Raw genomic sequence first — 16,327 nt, forward strand, 5'->3', positions numbered from 1 at the left:
GTCACCCAGGCTGGAGTGCAATGGTGCAATCTCAGCTCACTGCAACCTCTGCCTCCCAGGTTCAAGCGATTCTCTTGCCTCAGCCTCCCAAGTAGCTGGGATTACAGGCCTGCGCCACCATGACTCATTTTTGTATTTTTAGTAGAGACAAGGTTTCATCCTTTTGGCCAGGCTGGTCTCCAACTCCTGACCTCAGGTGATCTGCCCACCTCGGCCTCCCAAAGTGCTGGGATGACAGGTGTGAGCCACTGTGCCTAGCCAGAACCTTCACTTTTAAAATGTCTTCATAGACTGAAGCTGCCCTTGACTAGGCTTGAACCTGCCGTGCACAGAGGTTGACAGTTTTTAGTTGTGAATGTAGACAGTACACGGGTGAGGCAGAGCAGCCCCGTGTCCTCCACTCAGCATCGTAGTGTCTCCTGGTAAGTTTCCGTGTGTCCTCTTCATGCCTCACCCTGTTCACACGTGTGCTCTGTTTCCTGTTTCAGGAGTCTTGTGGATACCGTATATGCATTAAAGGATGAAGTTCAAGAATTAAGACAAGTACGTCATAATCCATCTTTCAATCTTTTTGTTTTTCAAATGGGAGAAAAGAAAACGATATTAAAATAAGTTGGCCGGGTGTGGTGGCTCACACCTGTAATCCCAGCACTTTAGGAGGCCATGGTGGGCAGATCACCTGAGGTCAGGAGTTCAAGACCAACCTCACCAGCGTGGCAAAAGCCAATCTCTACTGAAAATACGAAAATTAGCCGGGCATGGCAGCAGGTGCCTGTAACCCCAGCTACTTGGGAGGCTAAGGCAGGAGAATCACTTGAACCCAGGAGGCGGAGGTTGCAGTGAGCCGAGATCGTGCCACTGCACTCTAGCCTGAGCGACAGAGTGAGACTCTGTCTCATATAAAAATGAAAAGCTGATTGTGCATAAGCAAAAACTAAAAGGAGGTCGCGTCTTTGAGAAGTCCAGCAGATAAAACAGTTGGTTGTCTATAAAGTGACTTGTTTAAACTTTTTTTTTTTTTTTAACAATACTGATTTTGATGTCATAAACCATCGCAAATTCTGTTGGAAGAATAATTTAAAATATCAAAAGTTCTGTCTGGTGACAAATCCTGCAAGGGGCCCTGAGATTAGCCTCTGCCACTGCATGGTCCTTGGCTCCCGAAGCCAGTTTAGTGAGCCAGACGTGGCGACTAACCAAGGGTGTTCTGGTCAGTGCCCAGAATGTGAGTATGAGTGGCTTTGGTACCCTGCCCAGCTAGGTGAGGGAAGGCTGGGGTGTTCATTGCACGGAATGTGAGTAGGAGTGGCTTTGGTGCCCTGCCCAGCTAGGCGAGGGAAGGTTGGGGTGTTCTTTTGGCCAAGGAACGGCCTGAGAAGAGTTGTGGTCTGGGATAGAGAGCCGAGAGCAGGTTGCCGTGTGGAACTGGACGTGAGCTCTGCATTCTAAGCAGTGTCCGCAGGGCTTCCAGGTACTGCTTTGCTTGGCTGGCAGGCTTCCATGTTCACACTTTGCCCCAAGTGGCAGCAGGCGTCCGTTTGTGCCTGCCTTCTGCGTCTGAGACATGCCTGGGTTCAGTGGCACAGAGCAGGTGCTCGCCCACTTGCTCCCACACCCGTCAGTGGCTGTTACTTCCAGTCCTTTCTGTAACTCTGGAAGGTGGTTATAAATGGACAGAAAGGCTGGATAGGAGCTGTCCCGTCTGCAGTTTCCAGCCATTTTCTTACAGTATGTTCTATAGAGATTCATTCATGGCCTTAATAAGAGCCATTAGGACCATTTCCATCCCGGGAGTGGCAGCATAGTCAGGAGCACTGCTGCCACCCTGTCCAGGTGGTTGAACTTTGCGGACCCCCATGACCTCACAGCCCATAGGCAGCTCACATGGGATTTCATGAGTCGAGGCCTTAGCTCCTCAAGGATACCCATTTGGGGAAAGGAAGTCCTATGCAATGCCAAAGATAGTGAACATACTGTGGTCTGCTTAATTTACAGGATAACAAAAAGATGAAGAAATCTCTAGAGGAAGAACAGAGAGCCCGCAAAGACCTAGAGAAGCTGGTGAGGAAAGTCCTGAAGAACATGAACGATCCTGCCTGGGACGAGACCAATCTATAAGGGACGTCCTTAGTTCTGTCGATGACCAGTTCTGAGGTGAAGCTGGGCACCCCTGACCCACGTCGGGTGCACTCAGGACCACAGGGCAGGGCTGGGTGGGGCACCACCTTGCTCTCTGTACATAGAAAAGCTGGAGCTTATTCTGCGAATGGAGACGATCAAACCATGACTGATGAATCCAGACAGGGGGGATTGACTCGGAGGACCTGAGCTGCGTCAGTCCCACTCTGTGAACATCTCAGTTACCTCATTCTGCAATAAGTTCAGTGACTGACTAAAAGTCTTGTTTTTCCAGACTTTGAACTGAATATATAAATATTATATATACATGTTTTCTTGTAAATATCCCATTTTGAATGCATACCCGTGGTGGTTCTGTCCGGGCTAATCCCCATGCTAGAATGTCCTTTCCAGCTACGTGAGTAAGAAATCCCATGCCCGCACCCACCGGAAGCGGAAGCCTGGTGGATGCCTGGTTTGTTCTGCAGCACCAGGGCCTGCACCATGCTGTGGCGGCACCCCCCATATCGGTATTTCTGAATAATCTTATTTATACCTGCAGAGATACACGTCAGTCCCATTTGGTTAAAGCAGCGTTCCAGTCCCAGACCTGCGGGGTTCCGAGGGCAGCTTGGTGGTTGACAGACTCAGTCTTGACCTCAAGGAAGGCCCATATGGCACCACTGCATCCACTTAGAGGTGTTTGCTCTTGTCCGCTGTCTGAGTACTGTGATTCTTAGATGGATTTGCTGTGTTTTGGGAGATTACACAGACGTTTCTGTACAGGCTAGTTCAGTAACAACAAAATACACTGTTTTGTCTTCCCTTAAAGAGAGCTCTTACTAGAACCTGTAAATAGAATGTATTATTTATTGTAGGTCACTGCAGCTGACGAGAACAGATGGAGGCCATGCTCCAGACTGATACTGATGGATGGAGCTTTGCGGTCAGGCCAGCCTCATCCTGAGGTCTGCTCCAGCACTGGCTGCAGCCAGCAGGCTTCAGTGCTCACCGAAAGTAAAATCCCCTCCTTCAGCAAGAATACAGCAATATACACCTTAGGTTCCACTAAATCACGTAGGCGTAAGCAGGGAACGTTTCCCCCACTGTGTTCCAGTGCAGAGGAGACGAAGGAAGCCTGTCCTCACCGCGGCTTGCTGGGCCCAGGCTGGCTCTGGAAAGCCTGTGCGGTCCTGGGCAGGAAGCCCAGCCCGTGGGGCAGGTTTTCGTTCTGCTTCAGCAATAAATCAGGGTGACCACAGGGACTTTGCTTTTGGTTTCCCTTCCCGTGAAGAGGTTGGTTTTAAAGTGAGATACACTTTTCCGTAGAACAAGTGTTCTATCTTTAAAAACCAAAATTGCAACGCCATGGATTACTGGTCTCAGAACAGCTCATTTTGCATCAGATTTGACTTCCTGATTTTCCGTCTATTGGCCAAATTGCCCTTTAACTGCACCTGAATCCTTTGGATACTGATGCCTTTGAGCTGGGCACCTTGGGAGAGTGTTCTGTTACTGTTTACGGTTCTTCCTTGCCCTTGCTAATTACAGTCTCTGGTGCCCAGCAAGCCCCCTTCCTGCTTCCTTCCCTGACTCTGGTCACGGGGTCTGCCTGGGCTCAGCATGGACCTGACCCGTGCTTGCAGAACCTGGCCTCACCTGGACTTCTCACTAGAATTGCCAGCTTCCTCAACTTAGCAGGTTATTCACTCATGCAGGCACAAGCAAAGATCAACACTTTCTTTTTGGGTAAGCTTGAGTTTGACAAGTTATTTTTTGGTGATGCGTAAGACATTGCAGTGGGAAACCATTCAACTTGAGCGTATTGGAGTTTGCTGTTATAGCAGGTTTTAACTCAGGAACAACTCTCCTCTGATCTCTCCGCCCCTCTGCCGGGAGGCGACGTTAGCCGTCCTCTCGGAGCCGGTAGCGTTGCTGTCCGAGTCCCCAGGACGGATCTCCTGCAGACCTGCCTTAATGCTCAGATCGAAGTATTTCACAAGAATACTTGTGTTTTTAACAGCCCTTCCCCTGGACGGTGCGGCCGCGAGGGCCTCCTGTTACTGCATTGCCTTTTCTTTCTGTGGATCCAGTATCTTCCTCGGCTTTTTAGGGAGCAGGAAAAATGTGTCTGAGAGCAACTCTTTAAAAACCCGCCCTGTTGTATATAACTGTATCTGTTTCACCGTGTGACCTCCCGAGGGGGTGGGAACCTGATCTAAACATTTTAAAGGGGCCACGATCTGCCCAAGGGTTACCCCTTTGCTCTCACCTTGTATGGATGAGGAGATGAAGCCATTTCTTATCCTGTAGATGTGAAGCACTTTCAGTTTTCAGCGATGTTGGAATGTAGCACCCGAAGCTCATTCCTTCACACTCGGTTGCGTCTGTGCTTGTCCACATGCGCTGGGCGCCTGGGACCTTGATACCTGCCCTGGTTGTGTGGACTCCTTAATGCCAATCATTTCTTCACTTCTCTGGGGCCCCCAGGGCGCCCGTGGACAAGTGTGGAGAAACTCCTAATTTAAATGTCACAGACAATGTCCTAGTGTTGACTACTACAATGTTGATGCTACACTGCTGTAATTATTAAACTGATTATTTTTCTTATGTCACAGAATGTGTCGCTTCATCTTCTTTGATGTGTTTTCTGTGTGCTTGTTAGCTTTACAGTTTCTTTGGGCTGTTTTAGATTTGAAATTCTGTCTTCGATACTGGAAGATAACGTGTTTCCTTTGAAGTCTAGAGTTTGAGAAAATTTGAAGATTTTTTTTAAAAGACAAGGAAAAAACACTGGAAATCTTACGAACAAAAACTAAAGTAACGGGTCACGGTGGTAGGCACAGCCCCCAGGTCCTCGCCCATGCCCGGAAGAATGGCCTGCATTCTGGAGGGCACTCAGGACAGCGTTTGTGAAGCGAAACTTCCTTGAAGGTATCTGTGGGGTCCCTTTTAGGAGCTGTCATAAGACAAACGGAAATCGCTCGTGTGTGTCCTCGTGTGGCGGTGGTGTAAACGAGGGTGTCTTCCGGAAGGGTGGCTGGGAGGACCGAGTGGGGTCCCCTGTCCGTGGTCCGTATACCTGGCTCAGGTGTGTCCACAGCTCCGCTGCATGCCATTTCAGCCAGCCAGAGGTCAGGCAGCCACACGCAGTGCCCAGCCAACTGGCTTACTGTAGGAGCTCAAAGGAAGTCAGGATCTGCACTTTCAAGGACTTTAATCATTTCAGGCTAAAACAAGGAGACGTTCAAAAATCCATTTCTGTTGGTTTGCATTGTGACAAGAACGTGTGACGCATAAGACACCTAATGTGAAGTGTTCATCTTATTGGTGGAGTAGGTAGGCATTTGTACTTGGTACCTCACCAGTAATTAAAAACTAGCATGTGCCTGAGCCGTGTATACTGTTTTTTAACTGTACACTTTAAAAATTTAAGGGTATACTGGGCCATGTATACTTTATTTTCTTGCATAACTGTTTAATTTTTCCCGTAAGGTATTATTTTCCTAATTAAAAACTAGCATGTGCCAGAGTTTTTAATTGTGAAAACAATACCTGTTTATAGGGAAAATAGAAACAGTCTGCCAGGATATAAAGTAAAAAGCTTGTATTCCACCTCCCAGTGGACCCTATTCCCCAGAAGTAGCTCCTGTTCTGTGTCAGGGCTCTTCTGTTCCTTCTTCTGACCAAATGCCAGTGTGCGGTGTCTGTGTTTCACTGTTTCCCAGCAAGCGAGGTTGTACTGAGTACATTCTTTCCTGGCTTGCCTCTTTGAACCTTATCTTAGGTACCTTTCCATATGGGTGTATGTGGTTCGAACCATTCATGGTTTTTGACCACTGCATAAATATTCCCCTGATTGAATGCACTGCAGTGTGTCACCTATGCGTAGATATTTGGGAGGAAGCATCGCTATTGCAGAAACGCTCTACTGAATATCCTTATGTATACAGCTGTGCAACTGCACATGCAGCTAAATGATTAACTTCTGGGAACGTCTGTGCGTTTTTAACTTTGATAGAATTTGCCATGTTTTTACGAGGTGTTTTGGAAATGACGACCTTGGCAGTTGTACAGTTCTAGTTTCTCAGAAGGAATGGGGCCATGATGGCAGGGGAAGCATGCTCTTCGTTGCGATGCCTTCTCATGGAAGCCGCTGACTCCAAAACATGCTCTTCGTGGTCGACGCCTTCCCAGGGAAGCTGCTGCCCTCCCACGAGCATGGCTTTGGAAGTGGGGAAGACTGGGGTGGGTGGTTCTTTCCTGTGCCAGGCTCCTTGCTCATCTTTCTAAGGCGTATCAAACTCGCCCTTGTCTAGGGTCATGACCTCCTGCCTAGCCTGGCCCCTTCCACTCCACGCTGCTCTAAAACATGGGTGAGTGGGCGGGGCCTTCCTGCCAACTCCTGGGTGCTTTTAGAAAATGTCAGTTCCTGTGCCCCCCACCCTAAGGAGCTGATTCCTGAGGGTGGAATCAGGAACCTGCATTTTTAACACACCCCAGTGCTGTTAGTGCCTGTAGTAACAGTGTACTGATGCCCATGTAGGTGGGCTGCTCAGTTTAGGTCTTTTGCATTTCTGTGCATGATGGTTACTTAGTGTCTGGGCAACCACAGGAGAAGGGCGTGTGGCCGGCCTGTGTGCAGGAATAAGCCCGGCACCCCCAGCACTGCCACGTCCTAGTTAGTTAGGAGGCCACACCTTCTTTGCCATATCTCTAAGAGCAGCTGCTGCCTGTCGTAACTGGAGAGGGTCATCCATTCTCAAACATGTTCAGGTTTTACAGGTGTGAAAGTGCTTTGCGAATCGGAAGAGCTGAGATGGACTATCACTGTGGGGGTCAGTCCTGTCTCCAGCTCTCCACAGTGGCTACATAGGGTCTCGCAAGTGCAACCCCGCTTCCTCCTCCCTGGCCCTCAGAGGACGTTGGACTGCTTACAAAAAGGTGCACCCCACTACGAGGGAACTGCCTCCACCTCTCACCACACTTAAAAACCTGCTGCCTCCATGTGCCCCGCTGCTCTGTCTTGTTTCAGTGGAAGAATTCGCCCAAGCCCCCAACCCCATGGCTTCCTTGCTGGCCTGGGAGCCTGCATCTCCTCTCCTGCCTTCCTGAAAGCCAGACCCTTCTCTTGGCCGCTATGTTTGTTGTGTTTGTTTCTGATGGAAAATGTCATGCTTATACAGAGGTAGGATAATGAGTGATGATTGCTCTCCGAGATTTGTGAACATTCCAGGCCCTGTGACTCCTGGTCTGTTGTAGAATGAAGGAAAATAGCTGTGCCCACCCAGGGGAAAATGCTGTGTTCATATGATGAATACATTTAGTTACAGCTCAGTACCCATTTGTGGAGATCAAACCAATTGCAGACCAGGAATAAAAGGGAATTTCTTTAGTCTGATTAAGAACAGTTACCAAAAACCCTATCAATATACATATAAGAAGGCTAGTAACTCCCACTGGCTATTCCCCAGGCAAGGAAAAGGGGGAGGGGAACAGGTTGTAAAGAAACAGCTACAATTGCCACGACTTCCCAACTATACTGTTGTTTATGTAGAAATACAAAAGTATCTGCAATTAAATAGAATTAATAATGCTGCCAGATACAAAATGTAGCAATTTTCTCTAAATCAGGAACAAATAGAAAATATAAAATATCATTTCAATAGCAAAGATATCAAGTAGGAATAAAATGAAAAATATGCAAGACCTTCATGCAGAAAACTACAAAACACTGTTGAAAGAATTTAGAGAAGGTCTAAATTAACAGAGCGATATGTTGATGGTTAAAGGACTGCATGGAGAGGCGTCAGTTCTCTGTGTTGATGGTTAAAGGACTGCGTGGAAAGGCATCAGTTCTCTGTGTTGATGGTTAAAGGACTGCGTGGAAAGGCGTCAGTTTTCTGTGTTGATGGTTAGAGGACTGCATGGAAAGGCAGCAGTTCAATTAATTTCTTGGTGGATTCCGTGCCAGCCTTTCAAGTCCTGTGAGTTTTTTACCCCTTTTCTGGATCTTGAGAAACAGGTTACGTGGAAATGCAAAGTGCCAAGAACAGCTGAGAGCCTCGTGCAGTCGCAGAGCAAGGCGGGAAGACGTGCTGGGCAGGATGACGAGGCTTAGGCGGCCAACCCAGTGGTGGTGCCCAGGGAGGGACCGTTGGAGGTTACATCAGGGGTCTTGCTGCAGAGCAGTAGGGAAAGGACAGCGTTTTCAGTCAGTAGTTCATTTTGGCCAGAAGTTTTTCCACGGGGACGACTGTGAACCTTGACTCCTCCCTCACACTGTGCCCATTAATCCTAGGTGGATGTTAAATTTAAATGTGCATGGGAAGCTGAGCGTGGTGGCTCATGCCTGTCATCCTAACACTTTAGGAGGCTGAGGCAGGTGGATCGCTTGAGCTTGGGTTCAAGACCCCGTCTCTACCAAAAATCCACACAAAAAAAACCAGGCATGGTCATGCATGCCTGTGGTCTCAGCAACTTGGGAGGCTGAGGTGAGAGGATTGCTTGAGCCCAAGGGGCGGAGGTTCCAGTGCGCCGAGATTGCACCACTGCACCCCAGCCTGGGCGACAGAGCCAGACCCTGTCTCAAAAACAAACAAAAATGTGCAGGGGAAGCGAGAACCCTTTAGAAAATAATGTAGGAGACCATCTTCATGACCTGAGAGTTAGGAAAGATTTTTTAACAGGACACACAAAGCTCCAATCACAAAAAAAAGTTAATAACTTTGACTGAAATGAATGTAACCAATGATAAACTGCTTAAACCACTGAGAAGATGCAGCCGCACCACGTGGAGTGAGAGCACTGCACGCCAAGCGCCACACCCAGCCTATGTAGCAAATCAATAAGAAAAAGACAATTGAGACAAGGCAAAAGATTTGAAAGACATGTCACAAAGAATATCCACAATGGCCAGTCAACAGAAAAGGTCTTTGATCTCATTTATAATTGGGGAAATGCAAGTTCAAGGTAAAAATTATACTATTAAAATCTCACTAGAATGATGAATACTGTCAAGGATTTCTGAAGGTGTGGACCCTGTTGGTTGCAGGGTGACTTGTGTAAGCACTTTAGAAAGAGCCGAGCGTTACCTGCCGCAGATACTTAGCTCCCACATGCCTTCACTTGCTGCTGCTGCTGCTGTGACCAACTGCGTGCCTCACCCAGCACCCCAAGTGTGTCTCTGTCTCTGTGGGTCAGGAGTCTCGTCACGGCAGAGCTGCAGGCCCTGCCTGGGGCCTCCCAGGCGGACATCAAGGTCTCAGAGGGACCAGGTTCTCCTCTGAGCTCGGGGCCTCGTCCAGGCACGCACACAGGTGGCTGGCAGCGTTCACTCCTTGCTGTGGAGGGATGGAGGCCCATTTTCTTGCTGTCCATTGGCCAGAGATTGCTTTTGCTCCTTGGCTGCTAGTCATTCTCTTCGGTCCCTGCCCCCTGGCCCCTCACACACTCCAAAGCCAGCAGGAGAATCTCTGACTTCAGCCAGGACAGAGTGCCGCAGTTCGTGCCATAATCACAGGAGCCAGGATCACGCCCACTTTGCCCTACGATGCAGCCTGATCCTGGGCGTGACCCCATCCTAGTCACTGGTCTTCAGGGTGACCCCATCCTAGTCACGGACCCCAGGGGCAACCCCATCCTATTCACGAACCCCAAGGGTGACCCTGCCCGATTCGCAGATCCCGGGGACAACCCCATCCTATTCACTGGTCTTGAGGGCAACCCCATCCTCATCGTGGATCCCGGGGGTGACCGTCCTGATCCTGCCTGGACCTCACAGGGTCGGGGGTGGACACCAGGGGCAGGGATCTTGCGGCATCTTTGAATTCTGCCCACCATACCATGCAGTGCTGCTCTTGGAGTATGCCCCACAGAAATGACCGAGATCATGTGAATGAAGGTGGTGAAAATGCACATGTGAAACCAGAGCTCTGCTCCTCAACATGGGTGACGCTCTGAACATAACATGAATGAAAAAGGCCAGATGTAGAAATACACTCAATGATTCCGTTTATGTCAAGTTTTTTTAAAAGTTGAACCATAGTATATAGTGATACAAGCTTAGGTGGCAAAAGTGTAAAAAAAAAAAAAAATGTGATTCCCCTAAACACCAGGGCTGCTTTGAGCTGGTGGAAAATGCCCTTGGGATGGAGTTTTCCAACTTGGAGAGGTGAGGGGTCATGACAGACACAGGACTCATGGGCCTTCCCTGTGTCATGGGGGGACCTCCCACCCCAAAGGGCTGCCACAGTTAGGAACCTTTAAGCTTTTCAAGAAGGCGGGCACGTCACCACTGCCGTTCTCTGAGGAACACGTTGACAGAAGTGGGTTGCCCAGATATGATCAAAGCAGGGGTCAAAATGGACCTCCTGCTGGGAAGTCCCTCCGGGAGGAGGGTCAGCTCCCAGGCAAGGGCTCGCTTTGCCCCTCCATGGCACCGACCTGCCCACGGCCTCAGCCACCGTGAGTGCTGACTCTTGGGAACTTTGATTCTGGGAGTGAGGCTGCCTAGACCACAGCATTGCTTTTGTTTACGGATTTGGGGAGAGCGCTGGACTCTGAAGCTGTGTACATGAGAGCCTCCTGGAGCATCTATGGCCCCAGAGGAGCCACACGCATCCGTGGAAGGGTAGAGAGGACACTGGGGCCCCTCTGGCTGAGACAGCAGAACAAGAAATGGGGAAAACAGTCTCAGATTTGGTTTTTGGGTTGTTTTTTGAGACGGAGTCTTGCTCTATTGCCCAGGCTGGAGTGCAGTGGTGCGATCTCGGCTCACTGCAAGCTCCGCCTCCCGGGTTCAAGAAATTCTCTTGCCTCAGCCTCCCGAGTAGCTGGGATTACAGGCACCCGCCACCACACCTGGCTAATTTTTGTATTTTTAGTAGAGACAGGGTTTCACCATGTTGGCCAGGCTGGTCTTGAACTCCTGACCTCAGGTGATCTGCCCAGCTCGGCCTCCCAAAGTGCTGGGATAACAGGCGTGGACACTGCACCTGGCCGAAACTCAGATTTGAATTTAGTTTTATTTCTTTGGGCCTCAGCTTGCAAAAGCAGGGAGATTTAACTTGCAGACATTAATTTTCCCAAAAGTTCATCAAGCAAGAGTTCATATTAGCGTGTGTGGTGTCTGCGTGTCGATGACACTGCGTCATCAGAGCATCTCAGTCTGACTTGTCACGTCCTTGTAGTTAGAAAGGGTCCCACACACATGCCAAGTATCCTATATTTGCTCCTAAGAATGAAAATGGGTTACTTTTGTTCCTTGGTGTGTTCCTGGACACTTTACATCAACTCTGGATTCCAGAGGGCGGTTATTGGAGTTTTGTTTGTTAACATGTCTGGACGAAATCTGTGAAGTCTGCTCCCCGTCAGTGTGGGGCACACATGTCAATTTTTGCTGGGAGCAGAGCGGGGATTGTTTTAATTCTGAGTTTTGGTGGGTTTTGTTCTTTGCCTGCATGATTGAGCTGGAGACTGGGCTGAGGCTCGGTTGGAGCTGGTGCTCCCCACACAGCACGGCCTCCACTCTGCTAGGGCTCTGTGCGTGGGCTGGGGGCACATACACCTCTTCCTCCAGCTCTCTGAGTGTGCCCTCTGGGCATGTCCCAGCAGCACCTGGCCAGGGAGGCAGGCTTGGGCCCTCCAGTGCACCCACCTGCGGCTTCCCCCAGCCCCTCCTCCCTGTCAGCACCGTGCAGAGTCCTGCAGTGAGTCCCCACCTCTGGCCTGGCAGGGCCCCCATGCTTCGCCAGTCCCGCTTTTTGGACACCGTGCAGGGAAGCACTCCCAGTGGAGAGCTGGGCTCCACCATGTTTCCACCCCTCAGAGTCCTCGGCTGTGCTGTCTTCTCTTCAGTGCCTAGAAGCAAGAACCATGCTCCTTCCCCGGGGTGGCCCCAGCAAAGCCCCACAGACTGCGTGGCCTAAACTGCAGAAATGTGTCATATCCTGGTCTGGAGCCCAGGGCCTAAGCTCAGGGTGTCGGCAGGGATGGCTCCCTCCGAGGCCATGCAGGAGAATCCGCCCAGGCCTCTCCTCCAGCTCCTTGGTTCGCTGCTATCTTTGGGGTTCCTTGGCCTGTAGACACCTCAGCCCTCTGCACCCTGTGGGGCTGGCCCAACTCGCCCACTTCAATAAGGACACCAGTCACATTGGATTAGGGTTCCGCCATCTGACCTCACCTTAATGCAGCACATCTCCAAAACCCTCTTTCTAGACAAGGCCGTGCTGAGGTACAGGGGTCAAAGCTCCTGGGACTCAGGGTGGGGGCCACAGGCTTTGGTCTGACCCCAGGCCCACCTCCAGTCTCCAACGTACAGACCTGACTTGCTCCTCAAGCCTTCGTCTTATTTGATTTGAGGTTGTTTTCTAATGGGAATACTGGACAGGTGTTGAAGGTTTGGAAGTATCTTTGCTCTGTTTATTGTCCCAGTGAAGTTGTCAACACGGTGTGTTTGCTTCCTGCGGCTGTTTTCACACAGCAGCACTGACATGGCGCCAACAGCAGAGCTTTCTTCTCTCTGGCTCTGTAGCCACAATCTGAAGTCAGGACGTGGGCAAGGTCCCCGCTCCCCTGAGGGTTCTGGGGAGGGCCATCCTGCCCCTCCCGCCCCAGGGCTGCTGGCAGTCCTCCGTGTTCCTGGGCTTGCGGGCACCTTGCTCCATCTTCACCTCTGGTCGCTGCGCAGCTGTCTGTCCCCTCCCCGAGCCTCTGCGCCTGCACGTGACACCTCCTGGTGTCTCTGTCTTCTCATCTTAATAGGACACCAGTCCTGTTGGACAGGGCCACGCTCACAGCCTCAGCTCGATTACATTGGCAAAGACCCTATTTCCAAATAAGCCTCATCCTTAGGTCCTGGGGGTCAGGACTTCAACACCTCTTTTTTGAGGAAACACAGTTCAGCCTGTAGTGATGGGGTAACGGGACTCACACCCGTCTAGGAGCCCCCCAAATCCCCTGCCCTCAGCCTGGGAGAGCTGCTCTGCCAGGAGTCAGGTCTGAGTGCTTTGCTCAGGTTGTTAGCCAAGTTCGTTACAGGGTTAATAGCTTCATAGTCGGGGTCCTCAGAAGTAGTGGGTCCCTGTGGCACTTGTCCTATTTCCAAAGAACCCCACAGCAGCTCCTACACGTTCCCATGGGAAGCCTTCACAGTCTAGCCCTGCAAACATCTTGCTCTTAGCTAACATTGTGTCTGTCAGTGTCATCACTGGTTATCACGTGGGAACAGGACTCAGGACCCGTACAGGCAGAGCTGAGTCCATGCAGCCTGCTCCGTCCTGTGGCCCGCTGGATTTCACTCTTCCACGGCATGGCCTGTCCCTAGAAGCCCTTGGTGAACACCCCTCTCCCCACGAGTCTGGGGCAGTCCCTGCCGCCCCCAGCCAGTGGCTCCCGCAGCTTCTAGGTGCTGGCTCAATCCTGGCAATGACCACACTGCAGGCTCATCTGTCTCCACTCCTTCCCCAGAAGCTCGTTGATGACGTGGTTCTCCAGCTGACTGCTGCCCAGGTGGTGCCTGCTGTAGGTGACAGTTCCCAGGAGAGAGAAGCACCGTGCCTCTGCCTGGGAGCCCGCACGCAATGCTGGCGGGAACGTGGAATGGTGCAGCCACTTTGTAAAATAGCCTGGCAGGTCCTCAGAGGGTGAAACAGAATTCCTGTATGTCATAGCCCATCTGGGCCGCTGTAACAAAAATGCACAGCCTGGGTGGCTTATAAACAACAGACGCTTTTCACTCACAATTCCGGGGGCTGGGAGTTCTAGATGGAGATGTGGCAGATTTGCTGTCCTCCGAAGGCCCTTCCTGGTTCACACTCAGTGCCCTCTCACTGGGTCCCCACATGGAAGAAGGGGCGAGGGAGCTCTCGGGAGCCTTGACTCCCATTCATGAGGCTTCACCCTCACGACCTTGTCACCTTCCAAGGCCTTGCCTCCTAATCCCATCACCTGAGGGTTGGGAGGACACAAATATTGGGTGCTTCCCACCGTGTGACCCGGCAATTCCACTCCTAGGGATATACCAAAGAGAAGTGAAAATATACGTCCACACGGAACGTATATTGAGTGTTCCCAACAGCATTATTCATAAAAGCCAAAATGTTGGCCCAACCCAATGCCCATCCACAGATGAATAGCTAAGCGAAATGTGGCATGTCCCTGCAGTGGAATATTATTCAGCCGTGAGAAGGAATGAAGCTCTGACATGTACGACATGGCGGGTGAACCTTCTGCAACATGGAAAATTCAGACACACAAACCCACATCGCGTGTGACCCCATGGATGTAAAGTGGCGGAACAGGCAAATCTGCAGAGACAGAAGGTGGACCGGGGGCTGCCTAGGGTGGGAGCATGTGGCTGCCCGAGGTCCAGGCTTCCTTTGGGAGGATGAAAGGTTCCAGTGTGGATCATGAAGGCTCACATCAAGGACACAGTAAACACTGTGGAACTGCACGTTGGATGGGTGAGTTCATGGTGCATGAAGTATATTTAAATAAAGCCATCATGAACATCAAACAGAAAGACAGCCTCGTGTCCTGTGCACGGGTGAAGCCTAGTGTTTGCTGCATGGTGGATGGTGGCAACCCTGCCCAGGGCATTCCTGGAAACCCACCGTGGCCCTCAGGGTCACCTGGTCATGGGCACCGCTGTGTGCTGGGCATCGGGCATGAGGGGGTGCTTGCCGGGGAGACTTCGTCCTTACCCTCCTTTAACACCTGGGAAGGGCTGGTCCCAAGGGGGAGGTCACAGGGCTGGTGAGGTGGGGGCCAGAGCCCTTCCTCTATCTCATTGTGCACAGGAGGAGGGACCCGAGACCCCCCTCAGGCTGCACCCCAGAGCCTGTGACGCCTGGGCCATGGGCTCCGTACCTCTGGGGCTGACCGCCTCCTGTGCCCCTGCCCCCGGCTGCAGCTGCCCCTCATTCTCAGGATCCTCTCTCCTTCCTGCACCCTTGGCCCTGCAGCCTGGCCCGTCCCCTGGGGCTCCCCTCCCTCTGGCCTGGAGGTGGGGCCCCCCAACTCCAATTCCATCTCCACGCAGCCCGGTTCCTTGATCCCTGCTTCAGGCAACCTCAGCTGCCTGTTCCCGGGGCAGAGCCGTGACTTCCTCCTCATCCAGAATAGAGCATGCACTGTCCCCTCACCCTCAGGACCCCTACTCTGATCGTGGCTTTGTTTCCAGCTCGCTCCGTCCACCAGGGGCTTAGCGTCCCACATCCTCTGCTCTCCCCAGGATGTCCTCATGCTCTTTCCCAATTTAAAGTCCATCAGCACCACCACCCCCTGCAAGCCTCAGCCCACTTAAATCCAGCACCCCAGTCCTGCCTCGGTGGCCGCCAGGTTTGACAGGTGGCAGGTCACCCAGCAGCACACTGGCACCTGGCCCCTTAGTCACACCTCTGCCCTTGCTCTAGTGGGTGCCAGCTCTGGCTGGACAGCCCCACTCCACTCACCCTCTTGACAGCACCCACCCCTCCTCCACTTCACTCCCTGAAGCTCCCCCGTTTTCGCAGGCTCATCTGGCCAGCCCCCACATGGCACCCACTGCCTCCACATAGCCTCTCTGGCCTCTGCAGCACCACGGCTGCTGGGCCCCGGGCTGTCCCCTGCTCCTGTCACTGGCGCCGGGCTCCTTCTCCAACTGTTGCTCCCCAGGGTGCTCCGGCACCTGCTGGTGGCTTTCACTACCAGCTGCTGCTGTCCTCGTCCACCAAGCCCTCACCCTGAGCCCCCTCCTGGGCATGTCCCCTGGATGCCTCTGTCCACCTGACACCCACAGCACCAGCCTCCAGTCCCTCAACAGTGTCCTCGGCTCACCATTGACTGTTCCTTCTCTTGCTCTCCATATCCAAGCTGTCCGCCACTCTTATTAATTGATTGGTTGATTGACACAGTGTCTCCCTCTGGTCCCCAGGCTGGGGTGCAGTGGTGCAATTACAGCTCCCTGCAACCTTGATCTCCCAGTCTCAAGCGATCCTCCCGCCTTGCCCTACCAAGATTCTGGGATTACAGGTGCACACCACTATGCACGGCCCACTCCTTCAACTCAAACAACAAAAAGCAGCAGCCCCCTCCGGCAGCCGCCTGCCTTCCTCCTCACAAGTATCCCGTCCTTCCTGCTCACTCACCTCCTGACGGCCATTTCCAGCACAGCAGAGTGATGCTGTGAAAATGATTCCATTTCTCTGCACAAAATCTGCTAGTAACT

At 51.7% G+C, this 16,327-nt stretch overlaps 1 protein-coding gene across 8 annotated transcripts in view; it reads left to right on the forward strand.

Moving 5' to 3' along the window:
- Positions 1-4,735, forward strand: part of ARHGEF7 (Rho guanine nucleotide exchange factor 7) — a 180,511-nt gene extending 175,776 nt beyond the window's left edge. For 5 of the 8 annotated variants that reach the window (XM_030921998.1, XM_030921994.1, XM_010384720.2 and 2 more), the window contains 2 exons: positions 489-543; positions 1,996-4,735. In XM_030921998.1, coding sequence (XP_030777858.1) covers positions 489-543; positions 1,996-2,118 — 178 coding nt within the window. In that variant the 3' untranslated portion in view covers positions 2,119-4,735. The remainder of the gene's footprint in view (positions 1-488; positions 544-1,995) is intronic. The other 3 variants (XM_010384723.2, XM_010384719.2, XM_030921995.1) reach the window with 2 other exon arrangements.
- The last annotated feature ends 11,592 nt before the right edge of the window (positions 4,736-16,327 follow it).

This window comes from Rhinopithecus roxellana, chromosome 18 (assembly GCF_007565055.1).
Source record: "Rhinopithecus roxellana isolate Shanxi Qingling chromosome 18, ASM756505v1, whole genome shotgun sequence".
Classification (NCBI taxonomy): domain Eukaryota; kingdom Metazoa; phylum Chordata; class Mammalia; order Primates; family Cercopithecidae; genus Rhinopithecus; species Rhinopithecus roxellana.